The 23,516-nt window shown below is 40.9% G+C and overlaps 1 protein-coding gene across 2 annotated transcripts in view; it reads left to right on the forward strand.

The window, feature by feature from the left end:
- ARFGEF1 (ARF guanine nucleotide exchange factor 1) overlaps nt 1–23,516 on the forward strand; it is a 134,747-nt gene that overhangs the window by 105,608 nt on the left and 5,623 nt on the right. Inside the window, exons 24-36 of one of the 2 annotated variants that reach the window (XM_082675324.1) lie at nt 4,264–4,304; nt 4,400–4,569; nt 4,935–5,086; nt 5,211–5,383; nt 6,362–6,522; nt 7,360–7,490; nt 10,523–10,652; nt 12,254–12,389; nt 12,472–12,610; nt 13,219–13,291; nt 17,641–17,773; nt 21,609–21,748; nt 23,210–23,378. In XM_082675324.1, coding sequence (XP_082531450.1) covers nt 4,264–4,304; nt 4,400–4,569; nt 4,935–5,086; nt 5,211–5,383; nt 6,362–6,522; nt 7,360–7,490; nt 10,523–10,652; nt 12,254–12,389; nt 12,472–12,610; nt 13,219–13,291; nt 17,641–17,773; nt 21,609–21,748; nt 23,210–23,378 — 1,748 coding nt within the window. Of the gene's footprint in view, nt 1–4,263; nt 4,305–4,399; nt 4,570–4,934; nt 5,087–5,210; nt 5,384–6,361; nt 6,523–7,359; nt 7,491–10,522; nt 10,653–12,253; nt 12,390–12,471; nt 12,611–13,218; nt 13,292–17,640; nt 17,774–21,608; nt 21,749–23,209; nt 23,379–23,516 lie in introns of those variants that run through there. The other variant, XM_082675325.1, reaches the window with a different exon arrangement.

Genomic DNA, 23,516 nt, shown 5'->3' on the forward strand with positions numbered 1-23,516 from the left:
TTTTTTTTTTTTGAAGATGAGCTTTTTCCAGATGGATGCCCAAATAATTGAAACTTAACATTTTACAACACTGATGTTTAAATTTTTTTTTAACACTTCTGATGGAAACTTTCAAAAATACAATATGTACTATAATTGTTTTTGGTGCTTAGAGACTCATGCTGATTCATTATTTTACTTTGCTTTAGATAAAAACTTTTTGCTCTAAGTATGGACAGAACTAGAGTGTTCATTTGCTACTGGCCCTGGCAATACTCCCTGGAACTTTTTCCTTGAAAAGAATTCTTCATGTCCAATGTCCACTTGCTTTCCTTTTTTTTTTTTTTTAAGGGAAGGAGGTAATTTGCCTTTCTCTTGTGAAGGTTGAAAAAAGATTGTGTATCATCTTATACCTACTATATAACTCAAAGGCTTAACACGTGCTGCTTGGCACTCTTCAAGGTGCTTTCTGGGAAGGGGATCTAATAAAGAGTTGAATATATGTATAACTGATTCACTTTAAAACAAACCAAAAAAACAAAGTGCTTTCCATGTGTTACTTCATTTTATCCTTTCAGCAGCCTCTGAGATAAGTATTATTATTGTCCTCAATTTACAAATGAGGAAACTGAGACGAGGGGAATTAGATAATTTGCTCATTCTCACAACCAGGCTAATCTTGTCTTGATTATTACCTTAACCCTTTCATTAGTAGAGAATTTGGAGGAGTGGCACCAAGATATACACTCAGGCAGCATATCTCTGAGTGTGTTCAACCTCTCTGCCTTTCTGCCTGCATGTACCCCTCCAGAGCAGTGTAATATCTGCCCTTCTACTACTAGGATAGATGTCTTCCAAATGGTTTTCTAGCCATCCAGAAAGTCATCTTCACTGTCATTATGGGAATCTATTCAGGCAACAGTCTGTTTCCATAATATATTTTGTATGACCAAAGCCAGTTCTGATTTATCCAGCTGTCCACTGTTTGTTACAGGGAGACATGTCACTCATTTGAACAAATGATATGCCTCTCCATTTTAAGAATGTGTGCTGTTTCAGAGGAGTCTTAGCACAAATTCTGTTAGTACTTCATTGTCTCAAACTCATCACCAGATACTTCTACAACATAAATTCAATGTCCAGTTTTATACAAGGCCTCAATATTTAAATTTTACTTTATAGTGACAGCATTAAAAGTTACCTCTTTGATTTGTTACAAGATTATTTTATTCTTATGTGGTACATATCACTTCCTTGTTAAATTTCTTCTGAATTCCTTTCTGAGTATCTGAGTTTATTTTTATTTGTAATATTCTGATTCTAGTCTATAAGCTAATTCAGTGAGATATCCCTGGTATTCAAGACAGTGGTGAGAATATTGTCAGGCATCATCCTGGAAAGTTCTGTACTTGTCCAGCAAGAAAAGTCATTTTACTGTCCTTAGGCCTGTTGTTCTGGATAATGTTATGACAAGTATAGGAACTAAATATGGAAAATAAAATAATTTTTCTTTGCTTAATTATATTAATCAATGGAAAGATATATGTGGTTCCATCAAAAGCTTTAAAATGGTAAAATTTTCTGATTATCTTCACTTTTGTATTTGGAATCCTGTACTGTTAGAATTTAGGAGAATATAGGGCACTTTAATCTGGGGTACCTGATCCTCTAGGATTTGCTAGGGAAACATTTGCTAGGCATTGTTAAACCAGATACTTCATAAGTATTACTAAACTTTGCAGGGGTGGATTTTGTCCAGGAATGATTTATCCCTGAAAGTTAAAAAACAGTTATTTAGTACCATAGTTTTTATTTTTATTATTGTTTTTTAAGCACACCAGATCTAGCTTTATACTGACCCATCCCTCACTTTGGAATATTCTGTCACCTATCAGAAAATATGGACAGCTCCTCCCCAACTGTGTTTGCTCATAAACATCTTTCATTTGGGTCTAAGCAGTAAATGTTACGTCTGATATATTCACTACGAAAACGTTAAATACACAGGAATTTAGTCTACCTGTATGTCGCATACAGCTAAAAGTTTATTTGATCCAGAATCTGCAAGTTTTATCTTTTTTTTTTTGCATTGTTACATTGCTATCATAATGTGAATAAATTTAGTAATCTATCAATTTTCTTTTCCTACTCGTACTTTTCAGGGAATGTCTTTTGATATTAACACACAAGATTCTCATACTTCTGTTCTCTGCTTTTCATACATGGCATGTAGAATCCATTTCATAGATGATTCTGTGAAACACAGCTCTGTTCTCCTGCCTTAGTATATTAAGGCTTAACTTTAAATGCCTCCACAGACTGCTGTGCTCCACCATCTGGCTTATCTTTAGTGGAGCGTTACTAGAAATAGAGTGACCCCTCAGAGGCTACCAAAGTGAGTAGGAATTTAAATGCCCTTTCTCAGGATGCGCGCTCCACCGACGTTCCACTGTCTCCTGAGTCGACAGAACCTGTTGGCTGACGATCTTCTCTGTTCTTGTTGCCTTTGTTCTTCACCATCTCACCACATTTAGAGGATTCATTGCTGCTTTCCCCTGGAGTTGCATATAATCGCCATCTCAGCTTCTGTTCTTTACTCCTATATGCCTTGTCACTTGCTTCCTTCTCAGTTAAAAAAAAGAAAAAAGCTTTCTCGTTTCTTTTGTTCCTTCTCCTGTTGTTTCCCCTGTACTGTTTAGTTTTGACCTTCTTTGTGGTATGGTTTTTATAGCCATTGCCTTCCATGAGAATACCTCTAGTTTGAGAAACAGCTTAATGACATTCATAATGCAGAGTCTAGCGAATCTCATTTTTGTTCATGTGAGAGGTTTGTAGGCTTTGTATATTGTAGGTTTCTGGATCCAGTCTAACCAGTGGATTCAGTGGGGCCCCATTACTCTTACTTTTTCTCCCAGATTGTGTTTTCAGTCAGATTTTTGAATTGTTTTGTTCTACTGGTAAGAGCAATATAGGAAATCTCAAGATGCCCCTTTGGCAGGAGATCAGGTTCTGAGTTACTGCATTGCCAGTTTTTAAGCCATTTTCCCTATCTTGTTTTTGTTACTCATTGCCAGGATGCATAGACCTTCAAGGACATTGAGGTTGAAAAATCATGATATACCCAGAATTTTTAGTTAGTGGTAGTAGGAAAAAACTAGAATGTATTTTAAATGTTTAAATTATGTTTTGCTCAGGTAAGTGTGAAGCAGTATAGCAAAATGGTTGAGAGGGTGGACTCTGGAGTCTGCCTGTCCTGGTTTGAATCTTGTCTCTAACACTTACTGGTCCTGTGACTTTCAGAAAGTTATTCAATATCTTTGTGCCTCAGTTTCTATGTTGATAAAATTGGGAATATAATAGTATATATAATCATGGTGTTTGTGATTATTATGTGAGTGGATATATATATAAAGCAATTAGGATAGTATCCACCTTGTGATTGTTGATAGCTATTACTGTTACTATGACGACTGTTATTTCTAAGTTTAATATTTGACCTGCTGCTGCCTTTGAGGTTTCCTTTTTATCGTGCAAATACTATGATGTACATTTTAAATTACGGAATATCAGTTCATCCTGGAAGTCGTATCAAACCCTTGGGTACAAGCTCGGAACATGGATAAAAATGCAGACTTTAAAGTTAGAGGACTAATATGTTTATGCTGAAATCTTTTATGAAACTTTGAAACACGGTAAAAGAGCTCAGTGAAGCAGGCAGGGCAAAGCTGGACAGCATAGCTTAGCTCTCACCATTTGAATGCTGTAAGAAAAGTGGGTTAGCCACTTGTTGGTTAAACTGTTGGAGACTATTTGCAAGGTTCTAGTAACCATTTGTAATTTAACATAAATGAGTTTTTGAATCAAACACACATTGCTTATAAAAATAAAGTAGAAGTTTTCATTTTAAGAACATGTTTAATATGGGTAAATACTCAGGAAAATTGAAAAGTCTTGTTTTGTGTATGCCAATTATTAGTTTTACAACTTAACATTTTTCTTATTCTAAGACTCTCATAAGAGACCTTTCTTAGTGTTACAAATTTACTGATAAAATTACAACAGTGTATTTGTGCTCTAATATATCATTCGGTACAAAGGAGGGTGGGAGGGACATCCAAGCTATACTTGTCACTAAAATACATGATAAAAAATATTCATTTGATTACCTGATTTTTTGTTCCCTTAAAACAGATAAAAGTAGCTCGTACCCCAGGCCACTTACTTTTGAATTGATGTATCAGAAGTGAGACATTACAAGTTTTTGAATTATATTTTTTTCTTTAGAATATTTACAGGGTCCACAAGGCTAGATGGAAATGCTATTGGTAAGTATGTACATTTACTCCACTTAAAAACTGATTTTTTAGCTTAAAAGACTTCAAAGTTAAGTTTTAAAAATGTTAATCCATTTATATTATAGTGGACTTTGTCCGTTGGCTCTGTGCTGTGTCTATGGATGAATTACTTTCCACTACACATCCAAGAATGTTTAGTCTACAAAAAATAGTAGAAATATCATATTACAACATGGGAAGAATAAGACTGCAGTGGTCTCGAATTTGGGAAGTTATTGGAGATCATTTTAATAAGGTATTTGAGTAATTACAGGATTTGCTTAGTTTGTAATTTTTTGTTGTTTAAAATTTCCTTATCGTAATCTAATTGAGACCTTTTTCCTTTCCAGTCAGTTTTTTATTACATTTTTGTAATTAGATTTAGAAAACCCTTTGAGTCCTGTTTTTTCTTTTAGAAATAATTGCTCTAGGTTTTAAGAATTTAGTTAAAATATGTTCTTCTTGTTGAGAAATATTGTTAGCACACTTAGTGCCTTTATGGAGAATCTTTGAATTTACCTATCTATGCTATTAATTATATATTTTTTCTAAAATAAAAAATAAAGAATTAGCAAGTTTCACTGCTGATATTAGCACCCTGTATTTCTGTTGCCATTACAGGTTGGCTGTAATCCTAATGAAGATGTAGCTATTTTTGCAGTAGACTCCTTGAGGCAATTGTCAATGAAGTTCTTAGAGAAAGGGGAGCTTGCTAATTTCAGATTCCAGAAGGATTTCTTAAGACCTTTTGAACATATAATGAAACGGAACAGGTACTATATTTGTTGAATTGCTTAATATCAGAAAAATACCTTATTTTCCTCAGTAGGGGGAAAAACAGAAGAAAAGGATAAAAACCTGATGAGTTTTATCCAAGTGATTGTATTAATATTTTAGGTCTCCAACAATTCGAGATATGGTTGTACGGTGTATAGCACAGATGGTTAATTCTCAAGCTGCTAACATTCGGTCTGGATGGAAGAACATTTTCTCTGTATTTCATCTAGCAGCATCCGATCAAGATGAAAGCATAGTTGAACTTGCATTCCAAACAACGGGGCATATTGTCAGTGAGTATCCTCTAAGCTCTGTTCAAGTTAAAGAAAACAAAACTTTAATGTGTTCAGAAGATAATTCAAGTATAAGATTATGGGCTTGTCATGGGCTTTAAGTTTTCCAAGTTTTGCCTACAGAAGCAGAGTAAATAGTGACAGTATTATCATTATTGTAATATTATAGTTAACATTTATTCGAATGTTTACTATATGGCAAGCACTATAAGCACTTTGCATGCATTTTCCTCAGTCTTCACAGTAACTGTATGAGATAAATATCTTTATTATTCTCTCTCTCTTTTTTTTTAATAGATAAGGAAACTCAGACCCACTGAGGTTAAGTAATTTGTCTAAAGGCACAAAACTAGTGAGTGATGGAGTTGAGATGCAAAGCCAGAGAGTCTTAAAGCACAGCATTTGTTTTTCACCACTGCACTACACAGCCTCCTTTGACTTTAAAGAAGAATAAAATACTAAGGATCTAAATTAAGCCTCTCTAGAAGATAATGATGTCATCATCATCAACATCAAGAATGATGACATCATCATAGCTGTCATTTATTGAGTGCTTGCTTGAATTAAGTAAATTAAGTACAGTGCTAAGCACTGTGCTTACATTTTATTTAGTGCTTACCACTATCCTGTGCAGATTATTATCACCATTTTATAGATTAAGAAACTCAGATCCAGAGAGATTAAATGTAATTTTGAATATTCACTCAACAACTGTTGATTTTGTATCTACTGTGTACCAGTCACTCTATTAGGTGCTGGGTTTATCGTGTAAACAAAACACAGACCTGTTTCCCTGTTTCTACTACTCAAGGCAGTCAAGTAACTGGTCAGGACAGCCGTTGGAACCGATGTCTATTGGACATTAAAACCCTTAGTCTTTAAGAAGTATCCATTACATCTAGAGGTTGGTGTATTTGAGGTATAACTAAGAAAAGCTGAAAGTTGATAATTATATTTATGTGTTTTTCTCCCGTATAGCCCTTGTGTTTGAAAAACACTTTCCAGCAACCATTGATTCTTTCCAGGATGCAGTGAAATGCTTGTCTGAATTTGCATGCAATGCAGCTTTCCCAGACACAAGTATGGAAGCGATTCGACTTATTCGCCATTGTGCAAAATACGTGTCTGATAGACCTCAGGTATAGCATCATTTAGTAAACAGAATGTTACTGAGCATTTATTTCCAGTCAGAGATCTAAGTTTATTTGGGAATTGTGGGGATATGAAGTATTGAATTTTCAAAATTATCTGAGTTATGGTTACATTTGTTGAAGATGTCAGGTATTTTTCTGAGTGTTTCACGTGTATTAACTTGTTTAATATTCCATAACAGCTTTATGGAATAGGTTGTGTTATAGCCCCATGTAGATAAGGAATCTGAGGCACAAGGAAGTTAAAAATGTGCCCCTGCCTGCGGGGGATAGTAAAGGAGACCTGGGATTTGAACCCAAGCCTGTGTTTTTAGCCATTACCGTAATATACTGAAGTTGATTGACTATGGGTGAGTGTAGGCTTAAGCACTGAAGTGAAAGGTTGAATTGGCAACCTGGCTGCCAGCTTTGACTTGCATATCTGAATCTATCTTTGTAACTGTCATAAGGAGCAGTGATGCTTCATAGATTTTTACTACATACTGACAGGGACCTGTGGGGCATTTCGTTCTTCTTATGTACATCTACTCATTTGAACTTCACACCTCCCCAGTGCGGTGCCATGGCTGCATGATGTAATAACCATTTAAATGATAAAAATGGAAACTTGAATAATGCAGAAAACTGGTGATGGAGTTGAAGCTGAAAGCAGCTTCTGGTTTCTAGTCCAGTGCTCTATAGGCAGTTGTAATCTCCATCTTTTTTTAAGTTATCAGATTGCTCACTTTTGATTAGTAAAGTGTTAAAAAAATTTTTGGAGAAATAATATGCTTAATGTATAGGTATTATGTTTTGCCTTTAGTAAACCTGCATTTCTTCTTGAAGGCTTTCAAGGAATACACAAGTGACGACATGAATGTGGCACCTGAAGACAGGGTTTGGGTGAGGGGATGGTTCCCAGCTCTCTTTGAGTTGTCCTGTGTCATCAACAGATGCAAGTTAGATGTGAGAACCAGGTAACAGCCAGTACTTGAAATTGAAATTTTGAGAGGCTTATTCTTACTTTAATCAAATCAACTTATGTGAACTCAAGTTCAATTTTATCCAATATAGTAGTTATTCGATAGGCAGATTTTAAAATATGTTATGTAGAGCAACAATAAAAAATGGAAATAAATTACTTTTCCTTAAAATTTGATTATGGCCTACTTAGAGTTTTAGGTTCTATGTTAATTTACACATTCTTTCTTTTCATACATTTGTTTCCAATCAGAAATTGAAGTTAGCACCAAAATTTATCTTCTGATGAATGATAAAAGAATTTCCAAATGCATGTCTTTGGTGGATTTTAGGTGAAGAACCGTTTCTTTTTGAAGACTGGCCAGTAACATAGTTTTGAATAATATAGGCCTGTTCGAAAAGAATTGAACTCTTTCAAAAGTATATTGTCGGGCTTCCCTGGTGGCGCAGTGGTTGAGAGTCCGCCTGCCAATGCAGGGGACGCGGGTTCGTGCCCCGGTCGGGGAAGATCCCACATGCCGTGGAGCGGCTGCGCCTGTGAGCCATGGCCGCTGAGCCTGCGCGTCCGGAGCCTGTGCTCCGTGACGGGAGAGGCCACAGCGGTGAGAGGCCCGCGTACCGCAAAAAAAAAAAAAAAAAAAAAAAAAAAAAAAAAAGTATATTGTCAATAAAAGATCTATATGAATATCCAGTCCATTTGTAAAGAAACTATTATGGGTATAATGTAACCAGACAGGTACTCAGTGCACACTTCTTACAGTTATAAGAAGTTGTTATGAATTTGTTAGAGTTCATATCAATCCCATAGTATTGTTTTTCTCACCCTGTATTTTTTGATGGCCAAATTGGAATGACCAACTTGTGTATCCTAATGTCTGTCAACAGTGCATCAGAAAGGTAGTATAGACTTGTAACAAATCAGTGATAGAATATAATGAAAGAATGAATCTCTCCTTCCACCACTTATGCCAGAACCACACCTGTCCCCAGCCACGGTTAAGTTTGTTTTATAGCCTAAGAAATGTTTCACTTTTATAGTGCTATTTGTTATAACACATTTTGTGAGATAGAAAATAATCCAAAATATGACTCACGCCTTGGAAACTTGTTATAGAATTTAGTAAATCACAAGCACATATTATATTTCACATGTAGGCATTGAGGATTTTCGTCAGTGGACCTGTTAGGAAACTTGATAAAATTCAAGATGGCCCCCAGTTGATATAACTCTAAATTATTTAGATATACAGCTTTCAAATGTCCAGCCACTTCAGTAGAGCAACGAACATGTCATAACTGACGAGTCATAGAAACTCAGCACCCCCCTCCCTGCCCTTGTTTATTTGTAGAAGTCTGCTTGACGTGGACCTACCTGCTTTCTTAGCCTCTCAGCCTGTCCTTGTCTGGGACCACGCTACCTTGCTTCTCACCCTTTCCTATGTTCAGATTATGGATGGGTCTAGTTGTTAAAGAGAAGAGAAGAGGGATGTTCTAGTTGGTAAAAAAGAGGGGAAGTATGAGTAAACTTTTTGTTCAGTGATGGCTTTGATTTTCTTACCTCATTCCAGGATTTGTAAAGGCAGTTATTTAGATTACATTTAAAAATGCAGCACTACGATTTGTATAACACACTAATTACAAAGTACTTCCAAATGCATTCTCATTTGAGTCCCTCAGAATTCTGTAGATTTAGGGTTGAATAATTAACCTGGAGCCCTACACATTCTTTTTCCCTACACCAGCAACTTAAGTATTCATCAAAACTTGTTCAATAGTAAAGAGCCTTGGAAACCTCTATAGATCTGTGCTTGCTTTGGGGGCCTGGAAGAAACAGGATTTTCACATCCACTCACCCCAGCCCTGGGGGTTAGCATCCAGTTTACTTGGAGTGGGAGGAAGAGGGAGCCTTGTCCCATTGTAGGGGAGACATGGAACTCTGACACGGTTCTCCTGGGGAAGACAGAGTGTGTTTCTTCCACAGGAATTCCTTTACTGTAGTTCCTTTACTTCTGATTTTACACATTAGGTATCTTACAGATCAAATAAACTGTTGTGAACTTGCCGTAGGACTGAACTACCATGATGTTATTTTACACATCTGTTGAACAAGTACTTGTTTAGAGCCTACTATGCATCAGGCATGTACTAGGCCCGGGGGTAGCATAGCAGCAAATGAACTAGACCACGTACCAGTCCTTATGGAGTGTTTCAAAGGAAATTCTGTTCTGGCTTACTGTCAGACTTTTCGAAATATAAACCTTTTCTAAGTGGAAGGGTACCTATATTTTACTAGAAGAAATTAATGTATAGAGAAAAGATCAAGCTTTTTAATGTTTACATGAAGGCATTATTTCAAGAAAGGTAATAAGGAATCAGAAGGCACTTTTGAGTTTTAGTTTTAACACTTATTCAAAGGAGAAGAATGGGATATTAAAGCAGTTTATTTGTTCAAGGAATGCTTAACTGTGTGCCCCTGTGTGAGAGGTGCTGCTCTGGCCTGGGGTACAGCAGGAAGCAGACACCCTGCCCACACTGGTGTCTTAGTGGATTAGTTTGATAAATCCTTCAGTTTGAGGATATTATATGAACAATTAGAGTGTTAACTAAAAATTCCTGTAGCTCTTTGAAAAAGATTTTCCAAAATCTAATTTTATTTGTTCTTAGACTGAGTTCCATGGCCACAGTGCCACAAAATTAATATTCACCCAAATGATGATCTTTCTCAATCTATAATTCCATTTACATTTTTTAAATGCTGGAATGATGGGGTGGGAGTGGAAGAAAAGTAGAAGAAAAAATTTTCAGGCCAAGGCCTTTGGAATCTTTTCCTAAATGATGCATCCTAAAGAAACCTGTTTTACAACCTAAATTTTTTAAAGCTCAGTATCATGTGTTAGTTTAAAACCAGTTTTAAACTTTGCTTTCAGTAACTTTGTGCACTAACTATAAAAACTATTTTAGGAGGGGGATACTAATGTGGTATGCTTTTTTGTATTATAGCTTTCCTAATTACATGTTATCATTTTAGGGGTTTAACAGTAATGTTTGAAATAATGAAAACTTATGGCCACACTTATGAAAAACACTGGTGGCAGGATTTATTTAGAATTGTTTTCAGAATCTTCGACAACATGAAATTGCCAGAACAGCAGACAGAGGTAAGAGAACATGAGGTTTTCATTTAACACAGTGATGTCAGAAGGTGCTTTTCTTCCCTAATACATTTTGGTATTTCAGATTTAAGCACAGTGAACAGAAAAAAATCCTAGAAATTTTTTCTTTAAGGCATTGTAATATAGTAGTAAGTCTTTATAAACAGTGCAATTTGGGGATAGAAGTGAGTTAATGAACTGGATTTTGTTTTCAGTGTTTTTGTTGAACTTCCAGTGTCTTTTCCTCATTTTAATGTTGTCACAAGTAAAACATCAGTAGCCCTCCTTACTATTCGTAGGGCTTCTTACTCTGAATTAGAGAAGGAACGCGTGGTTATTTATTTATTTATTTCAAAGTCTCTTACTACAGTCCAGTTACAGTATGTGTTTCAGTAAGTGTGGGAAAGAACATCAGGTCTCCGTGTTTTGTCCCATATAGTGTATTAAATGCAAATTTGGGGCCTCTCTGACCTGCACAAAATTTTATTTTAGATCTACAGGTAGACTCTTAAAACATTTTATAAAGTGGACTAAGTAGACATATGTTTATGCCCTGGCACAAAACCATGTATAAAAATTAGTCCAGGGCTTCCCTGGTGGTGCAGTGTTTGAGAGTCTGCCTGCCAATGCAGGGGACACGGGTTCGTGCCCCGGTACGGGAAGATCCCACATGCCGCGGAGCGGCTGGGCCCATGAGCCATGGCCGCTGAGCCTGCGTGTCTGGAGCCTGTGCTCCGCAACGGGAGAGGCCACAACGGTGAGAGGCCCGCATACCGCAAAAAAAATAATAAAAATAAAAAAAATTAGTCCAGATTAGTCCATTTGAGAAAAATAAAGAAATTCTTACACTCCCCCCCCTTTTTGGGAGGCTGTGTGAGGTCTTTGTTGCTGCGCGGGCTTTCTCTAAGTATGACAAGTGGGGACTGCTCCTCGTTGCTGTGTGCAGGCTTCTCTTGTTGTGGAGCACCAGCTCTAGGCGCGTGAGCTCCAGTAGTTGTGATGTGTGGGCTCAGTAGTTGTGGCTCACGGGCTCTAGAATGCAGGCTCAGTCGTTGTGGCTCGCGGGCTCTAGAACGCAGGCTCAGTCGTTGTGGCGCACGGGCTTACTTGCTCCGCAGCATGTGGGATCTTCCTGAACCAGGGCTCGAACCTGTGTCCCCTTCATTGGCAGGCGGATTCTTAACGACTGCACCACCAGGGAAGTCCCCTACTTATACCCATTTTATTTTAAACCTATGCTAACCCACTTGGATAAATTCTTACCATTGCCTTCCTCTATTTTTCTTCCACGTTCTGTCATATTCTGGAGCAAGACCAACTGTTGTTATTAGTGTCAATTGTTTGAAAAGTCATAGCGTTAATAGCCAGACAATGCAGTGTTTTTTTAATAAAACAGTGCAGAAAATAGTTATTTTATATGCAGATGGCTAAGGGATAATGAAGAGAAATAGATCAGATATAAAGTTGAGGTGAATGTCACATTCAAGGAGTTAAGTGCTCTGAAAGGAACCTACAGGCTTACGTTTTAAATATGCAAACATATTTCTTTGAAATTCTAGTAGTTGATGAATGGCCTGACCTTCATTTAATGACCGTCTCCCCTGTAGAAAGCTGAGTGGATGACAACGACATGTAATCATGCGCTTTATGCTATCTGCGATGTGTTCACCCAGTATTTAGAAGTACTCAGTGATGTACTTTTGGATGACATTTTTGCCCAGCTCTACTGGTGTGTGCAGCAAGGTAGGTCTGTACCAGATAAGTGACACAGCGTGTTAAATGTGACCCTAGTAATACACAAATGAATTGCTCTTTTCTCTTCTAGACAATGAGCAGTTAGCACGATCTGGTACGAACTGCTTAGAGAACGTTGTTATTCTGAATGGTGAAAAATTTACCCTAGAAATCTGGGATAAAACTTGTAACTGCACACTGGACATCTTCAAAACCACAATTCCACATGCGTAAGAAGATTTTATACAACTTTAAATTTGTATATTGAATGATGGACATAAAAGGTTTGATAGTAATTAGTGATTTCTCATAACAGAAATCCTTTTTAAAATATCTCAGTGTTCTTTGAATTTGTGTTTATTGCAAATCAGACTCCTATAAAACCATAACAAATACATGAATTAAATTTTTTATATACCCAAACTTTTAGTCTGATCATTTAAAATTTGGGTCATAATGAAGTGATTTAATAAGATTTTATTCATCCAGATTAAACCAAGCAGTGGTTCTGAATTGAAAAAAAGAAAATCTCAGCATTTGTTTTAGTTACTGTAAATGTAATAATCTAAGGAAAATTTATTGTATTTTGTATTACAATATTGTAAATACTGTATTTTACGGTTAATTATCTTTTTCTAAGGGATGCGTTTGGAATTGAATTGTAGTGGCGTTTTTACTGATTGGGAAATTAAGACATAGTCTTGCTAAATGACTTGGTGGCGCCTGGATCATTTGTAGGACACCTTGAACTTGCTTCCCAGCTCGTTTCATTTCAAAACACGTTGGATGCGATGTGGTGCACACTCTCAGTGACTGGTGTGATTTTGGTGTTTTAAAGGCTCTTGACCTGGCGTCCTGCTTCTGGAGAAGCTGCTCCCACACCTCCGTCTCCTGTGAGTGAAAAGCAACTGGTAAGTTTTAACAAATAAAGCATATATTAAATTACTTAACTATTTGTGGTAAGTATTCTGCCATGGGGCAGATTCTTTTTATGAGCCCAGCTCTTTTAAAAAGATGTCGTAAAATATAGATGGTCTTGAGACAGAGTAAAATGATTCTGAGAGCGCAAGAGGCAGGTACCAGTTTACATAAGGATTTACATACCAAGCTGAAGATATTATTGGATGTTATTTTATTTAAACTTTCAACTTTGATATAATTTCACCTTAGAGAAAAGTTACAAAAGCAGTTTAAAGAATTCTGATAGACCCTTCATGCAGCTTATTTGTTTCCTAGATCTGCCGTAACAAATTACTACAAGCTTAGTGGCTTAAAACAACAGAAATTCATTCTGTCACGGCTCTGGAGGCCAGAGGTCCAAACTCAAGGCATCAGCAGGGCCACATTCCCTCCCAGGGGGTTAAGGGAGAACCCTTCTTTGCTTCCTCTAGCTTCTAGTGGCTGCTGACAGCCCCTGGCCTTCTTGGCTTGTACACACATCCCTCCATCTTAACGTAGCTGTGTAAAGCCAAATCTCTCCCTCCTTCCTCCTTTAGGACACTAGTCATTAGATGTAGGGTCCTCCCCGAATTCAGAATGATCTCTTCTCAAGATCCGTAACTTTAAAGACTCTGTTTTCATGTAGCCTTCACAAGTACCAAAGGTTAGGACTTGGACTTACCTTTTTGGGGCCACTGTTTAACCCATTATCTACCCTCTGGTGCCCCAAAATACATGTCTGTCTTTCGGGCAAAGTCATTTATGCCATCCCAACATCCCTGGAGTCTCAACTTAGTGTAGCATCAACACCAAGTCCAAAATGTCATGTAAATATCATCTTATCAAAAGTCCCAAATCTCATCATCTGAGTCATCTAAATCAGGTATGTGGTCTATTCTGGAGCAAAATTTCTCTCTATTTGTGGACCTGTGAACCTGTAGAACAGATTAACTGCTGCAAAATACAGTGGTGGGCAAGCATAGGGTAAACATTCTCATTCCAGAAGGGAAGCTTGGAAGGAGTAAAAGGGTCACTGTTCCTAATCAAGTTCAAAACCCAGGAGGACAGATTCATAAGTTTCAAGGCCTGAGGGTAATTTCTGTAGCTTGGTGCCCTGCCCTGCCCTCCAGGCCCATGGCTTCTCCCTCGGGTGCTTCGGCTTTGCCCTCTGAACCATTCCTCACTTACGAGTTTCACTTTCCACCCAGTAGTACAACACAATTCAGCCAAGGTTTCTGCAACTTATGACAAGGATCACCATCCTTCCAGCAGCCAATAACACGTTCCTGATTTCCTTCTGAGATCTCACCAGAAACACCTTTTTTTTTTTTTTCAAATAAAGTTATTTATTTATGTATTTATTTTGGCTTCGTTGGGTCTTAGTTGCTGTGTGTGGGCTCTCTCTAGTTGCGGTGAGCAGGGGCTACTCTTCACTGCGGTGCCCGGGTTTCACATTGCACTGGCTTCTCTTGTCACGGAGCACAGGCTCTAGGCACGTGGGCTTCAGTAGTTATGGAGCGCAGGCTCAGTAGTTGTGGCTCACGGGGTCTAGAGCACAGGCTTAGTAGTTGTGGTTCACAGGCTTAATTGCTCTGCAGTGTGTGGAATCTTCCTGGACCAGGGCTCGAACCTGTGTCCCCTGCATTGGCAGGTGGATTCTTAACCACTGCGCCCCCAGGGAAGCCCCAGAAGCATCTTTAATGTTCATATTTCTATCAGTGTTCTAGTCATGACCGTGTGTGTGTGTGTGTGTGTGTGTGTGTGTGGTGTGTGTGTGTGTGTGGTGTGTGTGTGTGTGTGGTGTGTGTGTGTGTGGTGTGTGTGTGTGGTGTGTGTGTGTGTGTGTGGTGTGTGTGTGTGGTGTGTGTGTGTGTGGTGTGTGTGTGTGTGTGTGTGTGTGTGTGTGTGTGTGTGTGTGTGTGTGTGTGTGTGTGTGTGTGTGTGTGTGTGTGTTCTTTAGGATGATAGAAGCTTTCTCTACCAGGCATCTCACTTCCTTCTGAATCCTCACCAGAATTGAGTTTAACATCCATATTTCTACCAACAGTCTCTTCAGGTCAGTTTAGGTTTTTTTCTGTTGTACGCCTCAAAACTCTTCTAGCCTCTACCATTACCCAATTCCAAAGCCATTTCCACATTTTTAGGTCTTTGTTATGGCCACACCCACTTCATGGTACCAAAATCTGTATCAGTGTTCTCCAGTTCCAGAGAAATGGAGCCAGTAGGAGATAACCTACACCTGTGTGTGTCCATATTTGTCTATACGTGTGTGTGTGTGTGTGTGTAATATATGTATGTATACGTATCCCTATGTGTTTTTTCCCCTTAATTTCAAGGAATTGGCTTAAGCAGGTGTGAGGGCTGGCAAGGTTGGAATGTGTAGGGCAGGTGGGCAGGCTGGGAGCTCTTGGGCAGCTGTAGTCCAGGCAGAACTTCTTCAGGGAAATGTCAGTTTTGCCCTTGAGGCCTTTTAACTCATGGGATGAGACTTGACCCATATTATTGAGGATAATCTCCTTTACTTACAATCATAACTGTAAATGTTCACCACATCTACAAAATACCTTCACAGAGACACTTGAAATAGTGTTTAATTGAATAACTGGTTACTATAGCCCAGCCAAACTGATGCATGGAACTGACCATCACAGCAGGTTTCTCGAAGTGTTATCACTGTACTACAGTTTGCTTTCTTATTTCCACCCTCCCTCTTCTTCTCTCACTCTCCCACCTCCCTACATACATTTTTCTGGATTCTTTGAAAATAATTTGAAAATAACACACCCTTTTTTCCCTAAAACGTTTAGTGTGTTTTCTATAAAATAAATAAATATATATAGTCACGGTGCAGTTAACAAAATAGGGAATTACTATTGAAACAATACTGTAATCTGGCTTTATTCAGATTTCTGCTGTTCTCCCACTAATGTTAATTGAATTTTAAACCCAGGAAGCCAGAGGTAGCAAATCTATGCCCACTGACCTGATCTGTCCCCCAGAACTTTTTAATTTCTTAACTAATTGTCAGTGGCTAAAACTTAGGTCTCACAGAAGAGCACCACTCTGAACGTGTCTTGAGAACTGTGACATCTGGCACGTCGGGCCCGCATTACTCCATGACCCTGATCCGCCGGAGCTGTTCGTTCATCACAGACTCCACCGCTTATGACATCCTGTTTCCAGCCCAGGATGAACTTGCTCTCATTTTTGTTCTTCTTAGATTTGGCGCACTCCCTGCTTGCTCTGTGGGCTTTTGTTTTTGCTCCCTCTGCTGTATAGTGTAGTAGTTTGCAGGGTGGGCTGTGATGCCAGACCCCAGAGCAAATCATGGCTCTGCACTGACTAGCCCTGCAGCCTCAGCAAATTACTTAACCTCATGTTAAAGTGAGTCTTGTGGTGGGAGGTAGATCTGGTGCTGCACATGAAGTCGTCAGAACAGCGTGTGCCGGGGGGCGCGCTCGGCGACTCTGCCTGCTGTCGGGCCGAGGCGGTGGGCCCAGTGGTGCCCCTCGAGGCTGCTCAGTCTCTTCCTTGGCTCCATCTGGGAGCTGCAGCTGCCCTGGCTCTGCATCTGGTCTCCTGCTGGAACCAAGTAAAGCTAAGAGTAGTAATGTCAGCTACCATATATCGTCTGATACCTCTAGTGTCAAAGGCTTGCTAAGTGTTAAGGATTTACTGCCAAATCCTTAACAACCTGCAAGGAAAGTGTCATCTCCATTTTCAGATTTCAGATCAGAAAACCTCGGCTCCGGAAGATCCATTGCTTTCCCAAAGGTGACGCATAGCTGGAGCCAGGTTCTGGAGTGGCTCTGTTGGACTTGAACCTCAGCTTCTCTCCATGCTCTGCTCTCCTAGTTGGTCACCTTCTCACTGACCTTTCTGGTTGCTGGTTTCTTGGGTGACAACATCCTTCCCTAAATGCACCCCTACAAAGCTCTCCTGGGCTCAGCCTACACAAAGCTCGCAGAAACCCCTGCCCACCATGTGTGTTTCTGTTTCGATTTCATGACAATTCATGGGTATTGCTGACAAGTTTTTCCACAGAGTGAAGCTTATTAGCATTTCTCTCTGTTGCTATTGGGTGGTGTCAGGCTTGATCTCAGTGAGGGTCAGAAAGGAAGCTTTTCTCTAAAAGATTATCAGCTCTTATCCATGTGCAGGTAATATGAAATAACTTACACAGTATGTCCATAATTGCAGTGTGTACAATGTGATTTTCATAGGGACACGACGTAATTTTTTATAAAACAGTGTAATAGAAGCTATTTTCATCGTTAAGCTTTATTCATTGTACTTAAAATGAATTTTTTTACTTTATTAGGATACGATATCGCAGAAATCTGTAGATATTCATGATTCTATTCAGCCAAGATCTGCAGATAATAGACAGCAAGCCCCACCGGCTTCTGTCTCTGCTGTGAATGAGGAAGTCAGCAAAATTAAGCCCGCAGCAAGTGAGTTATTTCTCTTAATAAAAGTAAATTGTGTATTTTGTTTTATGTAGGCAAGATATGAAAGTTTTGCTTTTACTTTTATTAACAAACACATACTGTAATTGTGTGGTCACTTCCTTACTGTGTTTGCACCAACTTGGACAAACCCCCGGCAGATGGTCAGGCACTCTGCTGACACCTACAAGACCAGTTTTTTTCTGCAGTGCTTTCAGCTGCTGTCTGTTTGAAGCACGTGGGTCTTGAGAGGAGAGAGGGAGTGGCCAGGGCATGGAGCGAGCCCTCTGAGCACTCCGCTGCCCCCAGCCTCTGTCTCCTCTGCCCCTCCCCTCCCCTTCTTTAGTTCTTTTCACAAAGAAGGGGAATCCCTTCTGATTTTTACTAAATTGGTTCACAGAGGAAAGAGGACCTCCTCCCTAGAGGAAAACAGGACAACTTCAATAGCTTTTTAAATTGAGAGGAAATTCACATAACAAAAGTAACCGTTTTCCTTAAAGTGAACAGTTTGGTGGCATTTAGTGCATTCCCCATGTTGTGCAGTCACCACTTCTATCTGGTTCCAAAACATTCACCCCAAAAGAAACCCCATAACCGTTATGCTGTTGCCCCTCTTCTCTTGCCCAGCCCCTAGCAACGTCCAGTCTGCTTTCTGTGTCTATGGAGTTGTACATTCTGCACATTTCATATAAATGGAATCATACAGTGTGACTTTTTATGTCTGGCTTTTATTTAGTATAATGTTTCCAAGGTACATCCACAGTGTAAAATGGATCAGCAGTTCATTCCTTTTTATAGCTAATTGTCCTGTGTATGGATACACCACATTTTGTTTATCCTTTTATCTGCTGGTGGACATTTGGGTTTGTCGCCCCTTTTAGTTATAACGAATAATGCTACTGTGAATCTCTGTGTACAAGTGTTGTTTGATTACCTGTTTTTAATTCTTTTGGGTGTATACATAGGAGCGGACTTGCTGGGTCATAAGATAATTCTGTGAGGAACCCCTAAGATGTGTTCTGCAGTGGCTGCACCATTTTGTATTCCTACCAGCAATTGCATTTTTTCCACATCCTCACAGACGTTTCCTCACAGACATTTCTGTTTTCTTTTTAATAATAGCCATTCTAGTGGGTATAAAGTGTCGTCTCATTGTGGTTTTACTCTGCATTTCCCTAATGATTAATGATGTTGAGTATTTTTTCATGTGCTTATTGGCCATTTGCATATCTCCTTTAGAGAAATATTTATTCATGTCCTTTGCTTATTTTTAATTGGGTTGTTTGTTTTTTTGTTGTTAAGAGCTTCTTACGTACTCTGGATGCTACACCCATGTCAGATATATGATTTGCAAATATTTATATTCTCCCATTCTGAAGGTCATCTTTTTACTTCTTATTGATAATAATTCTGTGATGTACAAAAGTTTAAATTTTGATGAAGTTCCATGTATCTGTTGCTTATGCTTTTGGTGTCATAGTTAGGAATCCACAGGCAAAGCTACGGTCGTAGAGATTTTCCCCAGGGTTTTCTCCTAAGAGCCTTATACTTGTAGCTCTTACGTTTAGGTAATCGATCCCTTTGCAGTTAATTTTTTTCAGGGAATTTTTATTAATCCTAGGTGTTTACATTTGTTTTTGAGGGACGACAGATTTGGTGTCCTCCTTGAAAGGAGCCTCCAGCTTCAGTCGCCGTGTCTTGCTTCTCAGAAGGGAGACAGGTGGCGATGAGCGGCCTGTGTTCATTTTTCATTCCTGGGCTCTGGAGCACAGCTGTTAGGGTCCCTCACAGCTTTGGTCTGCCCTGGAAGGTGCCGTGAGGACACAGCTTTATCTCTCCCTCAGCCCCAAGACTGAACTTACATACACTTCGCTTTTTAAGGGAAGGACATAGTCGGCAAGTTTTTACTTGCCTGATCTGGGAACATCCCTTGAACGGAGTGAAGAGCGCTGCTCCCCTGCCCTTCTGACCTGAGGGCTCGCATTTCCTTCCTTGTGCCACCCCCTCAAGGTCCTTGAGGAAGAGTTCACTGTGTCCCATGAGCCCTTCCCTTCGCTCAGGGGACATTGTGGTTGCTGTGCCTGTGGGGAGGTGTCGCCGTGACCCTGTGCAAGGGGCAGCTGCCTCGTTCCTTCTTCATGCGCAGAAACCACCGCTGCCCCAGCTGGGCTCCGCCCAGTGCCCGCCGTCCCCCTTGTTTGTCCTTGCTCAGCTCTGCCCCCGTCCTTTGGTGACCCAGTGAAATGGTCGCCTAGTATGACCCTTGGCACTGTCAACCCTTGTGAACGAAATTTGTTCAAATAGGTACTGTCCCCCAAACATGCAGTTGGTCGTTGCTGATGAGACCAAGTTCCTCCTGAAGTTCTGAAAGGACCCCGGGAGGCATGGAGAGCTCTGAGCTCCCCAGCCGACAGCTCTGAATGCCCGCCCAGCTGACACTGGAGCTGAGGAGGACGCGTCTCCTTAGGCGCCAGCCCCTCCCGAGCGTCCCCGCGAGTCCAGGCGCGCGGCCAGGATGCCCTGCCCCCGGGACTGGGGGTGTCTTGGATTTCTTATATTCTTTGACTTGAGATCTGGTACTAAGAACTAAATGTTCAGTACATCAGCATTTCTGAAAACTCTCTGGAAAGGAGTCGTTATGACCTAAATAAGAATAAATTTAAGCAAGTTGTTTTGCTATCTCCCCCAAATCCCTAAAACCTGAATTTAACTTGTAGAAATTGGGGAATTCCCTGGAAGTCCAGTGGTTAGGACTCGGCGCTTTCACTGCCGTGGCCCGGGTTCAGTCCCTGGTCGGGAAATTAAGATCCCGCACGGCCCAAAACAAAACAAAACTAACTTCTTGAAATTGGGGTCAGAAAAGGGAGTTTTTAATAATAGCAAAGTGGGAAAAAACTGAAGGACTGTCCAGTCAGTCGTCCAGTGCTGGAGCCGCTGCCCTGAGGCCGATGGACAGGCAGCGCCCTCGCCGTGGGCGGCTGTGCAGGTCCCCAAGAGCCACCCTGAGAACCGACCTTGGGGCTGGGCCAGCGCCGCTGGGTCTCGCAGCTCCTCAGCTGTTGAGTCGTTGTTCTGAGCCTTGCATTTATTTCTACGTTTGCTTACCCGATGGCCAGTGAAGTGGAAACCCTTCCGTGATCATGTCTCTCCTTAAGGAAACGGCCCATCGAGCGCAGTCGTTCAGGCCAGAGGGACGCAGTGCCTGAGCACCGGTTACTTCCAGTGTGCTTACTTTTATGGTCACGCACTTAGCGGAACTCTTCATAGACTTCTGTGCTTATGAATCCCTTTGGAAACATGGGGTCATTTTAGCTACAGCTACCCACCTGGATCCAAAGAAAACATGTGCTCTGGTTGACCCACAGTATCGTCCCAGTGGTCAGAATTCTTGTCTGCCCCTCGCTTCCTGCCTCACAGATCTAGTTCCCGTTGTCTTCTTCTGGTTGAGGTTTTTATATTACCTCTAGTTAAAGGTCAAACTTGGGTTTACAGTAAATGCTATTAAAGTTGTAGCTTTTAATCCATTTGATACATTTTATTGAGGAATAATCTAAGTCTTAAAATTTGTAGTGGAACCTTCTTGAACATATTCACTGTTCTAAGTCATTTTGAATATTTTTGTTTACTTAAAAAGGTAATTTTCTAAGGCTTTTCTAAATATCGATTAAATGAAGCTTTTACTGAGTAGTGCTTATGTGCAGAAGCAGGCTATCCTCAGTGTGATGTGTGCAGGTTACCTTCATACGTGTTAATGTTTCCTTAGCATTGTAATGTCATAGAAATTATAAAGGATTCAAAATAATTTTTGTTTGCATGTGCATTGGGGTGGGTTTCCTCACAGAATTTCCAGAACAAAAATTGTTTGCCGCCCTGTTGATTAAATGTGTTGTGCAGCTGGAACTCATCCAGACCATCGACAGCATCGTGTTCTTTCCTGCCACAAGTAAGAAGGAGGACGCGGAAAACTTAGCCGCAGCGCAGGTGAGCGGGTGCGAGGGCCACTGCTTGTTGTTGAATGGGGAGTTAGCGCCACAGCCTGGGCTTCAGAGCAGAGGTCAAGCTAGAGACCACAGCCACATAGATGTCCTTTTAAACCGTGGGACTGACAAAGTGGACAGAGCCGGGAGGAGGGTCAGGGACCGAGCCTGGCGGCCTCTGTGGTTTAGAGCTCCAGGTGATGAGGCAGGTTCTTGTCCTCTTGCCTAAAGACAAGAGCCAGGGAGGCCGGGGGAGGCCGGGAGAAAGCGCTGCCCTGCAAGTCAGGTGAGGAGGGTGTTCTGAGAAGAAGGGTGTGATCAGCCCTGTCAGGTGTTCCGTAGAGCAGGTGAGAAGCCACCCGACAGTTGCCCTAGAGAATTGCTCCAGCAATTTGGTGGACTTTGGTTGACCTTGACGTTGTGTTTAATTGTAATGTTGATACAAAAGCATTATTAAAATGGGTACAAGAGAAGAGAGGAATTGCAGACGGCAGATATCCATAAGTCTGTCAAGGAGTTCTGCTGTTAAGAGAGGGTACAGAGAAATGGACTAATCGCGGGGGGAGGATGAGGGGCTCAAGAGAAGGGTTTGCTTTGTTTTGTCACTAAGGTTGGCAGTATGGCAGCCTGGAAAACTCTCCTCCGGGAGAGAGAGAGAGAGAGAGTGCAGAAGAGGGAGGGACAGTTGCTAGAGCGTCTTTCAGAGCGAATGGAGGGGCACCTGGCGCAGAGTCCTGGGGGCGCCTGGAATAAGCAGCACAGACAGTTCGCGATGGTAACAGGAGGGCACGCAAAGTGGGTGGGTTAGAAAGTCTCGGCAGGTTGGTCTGTCTGGTGGCCGGAGTCTGTGGGAGATTCTTCTGTTTTCTCACTGAGATAGGAAGCAAAGTCATACATCTACCAGGTGAGGCTGGGAAGAAAGTTTTAGGTCCTTGAGGAGAGAAGAGAAAAACACGAGTGAGGGGTTCAGCAGAGTGGGCTAGGGGGGTGTGGAGGCATTGCAGGGCAGCACCCGGAGCCCCTGGATCTAAAGGGAAAGCCCGCTCTTCTCCAGTCTTGCGTATTGTGCGGTACAACGGAGTAGGCGGTTTTGCCAGCCAGTTACTAAAAAGAGGAGGTGAGGGGTTTATGCACGAGAATATTTATACTCACAGTCCCTGGCCTCAAACTGGTGAAGAGAAGCGAGGACGTGGGGAGGGCGAGGAAGGGGCCGGGGTCCAGGTCGGTGGGTGCAGAGCTCTGGGGTCAGGAACTGTGGGGAGGGAGCTGAAGACATCGGAGGCGACTAGGATGCACAGAATGAAGCTTCCGGAAATTTAATAGCAAAAGGTGGACCTTTTCTGTTGAGGCAGCACAGATTAAGTTCTGTGGCTTGCTCATAAACGGGTCTTCGGGGAGCCCTGAGTTCTAAATTCACTGACCTCTGTGACGGGGTGCGTGTGCTGCGGTGGTTTGTTTCCCGAAGAGAGACGCTGTGGACTTTGACGTTCGAGTTGATACTCAGGACCAAGGAATGTATCGCTTTCTAACATCGCAACAACTCTTCAAGCTGCTGGACTGCTTGTTGGAGTCACACAGATTTGCAAAAGCATTTAACTCCAACAATGACCAGAGGACGGCTCTGTGGAAGGCGGGTAAGCTGTGGACGGGGTCCCCTGCCTGCCCAGTGAACCGCGCCACCGTACCACAGGCCTTTCTCTGGTTTATAAAAAGCCAGATAGCTGCCTGGGTAGATTGGTCTCCCCTGTGTTTAGCCAAACTGTTAAGTGACT

This window comes from Grampus griseus (assembly GCF_964374135.1).
Source record: "Grampus griseus genome assembly, chromosome: 17".
NCBI classification, from domain to species: domain Eukaryota; kingdom Metazoa; phylum Chordata; class Mammalia; order Artiodactyla; family Delphinidae; genus Grampus; species Grampus griseus.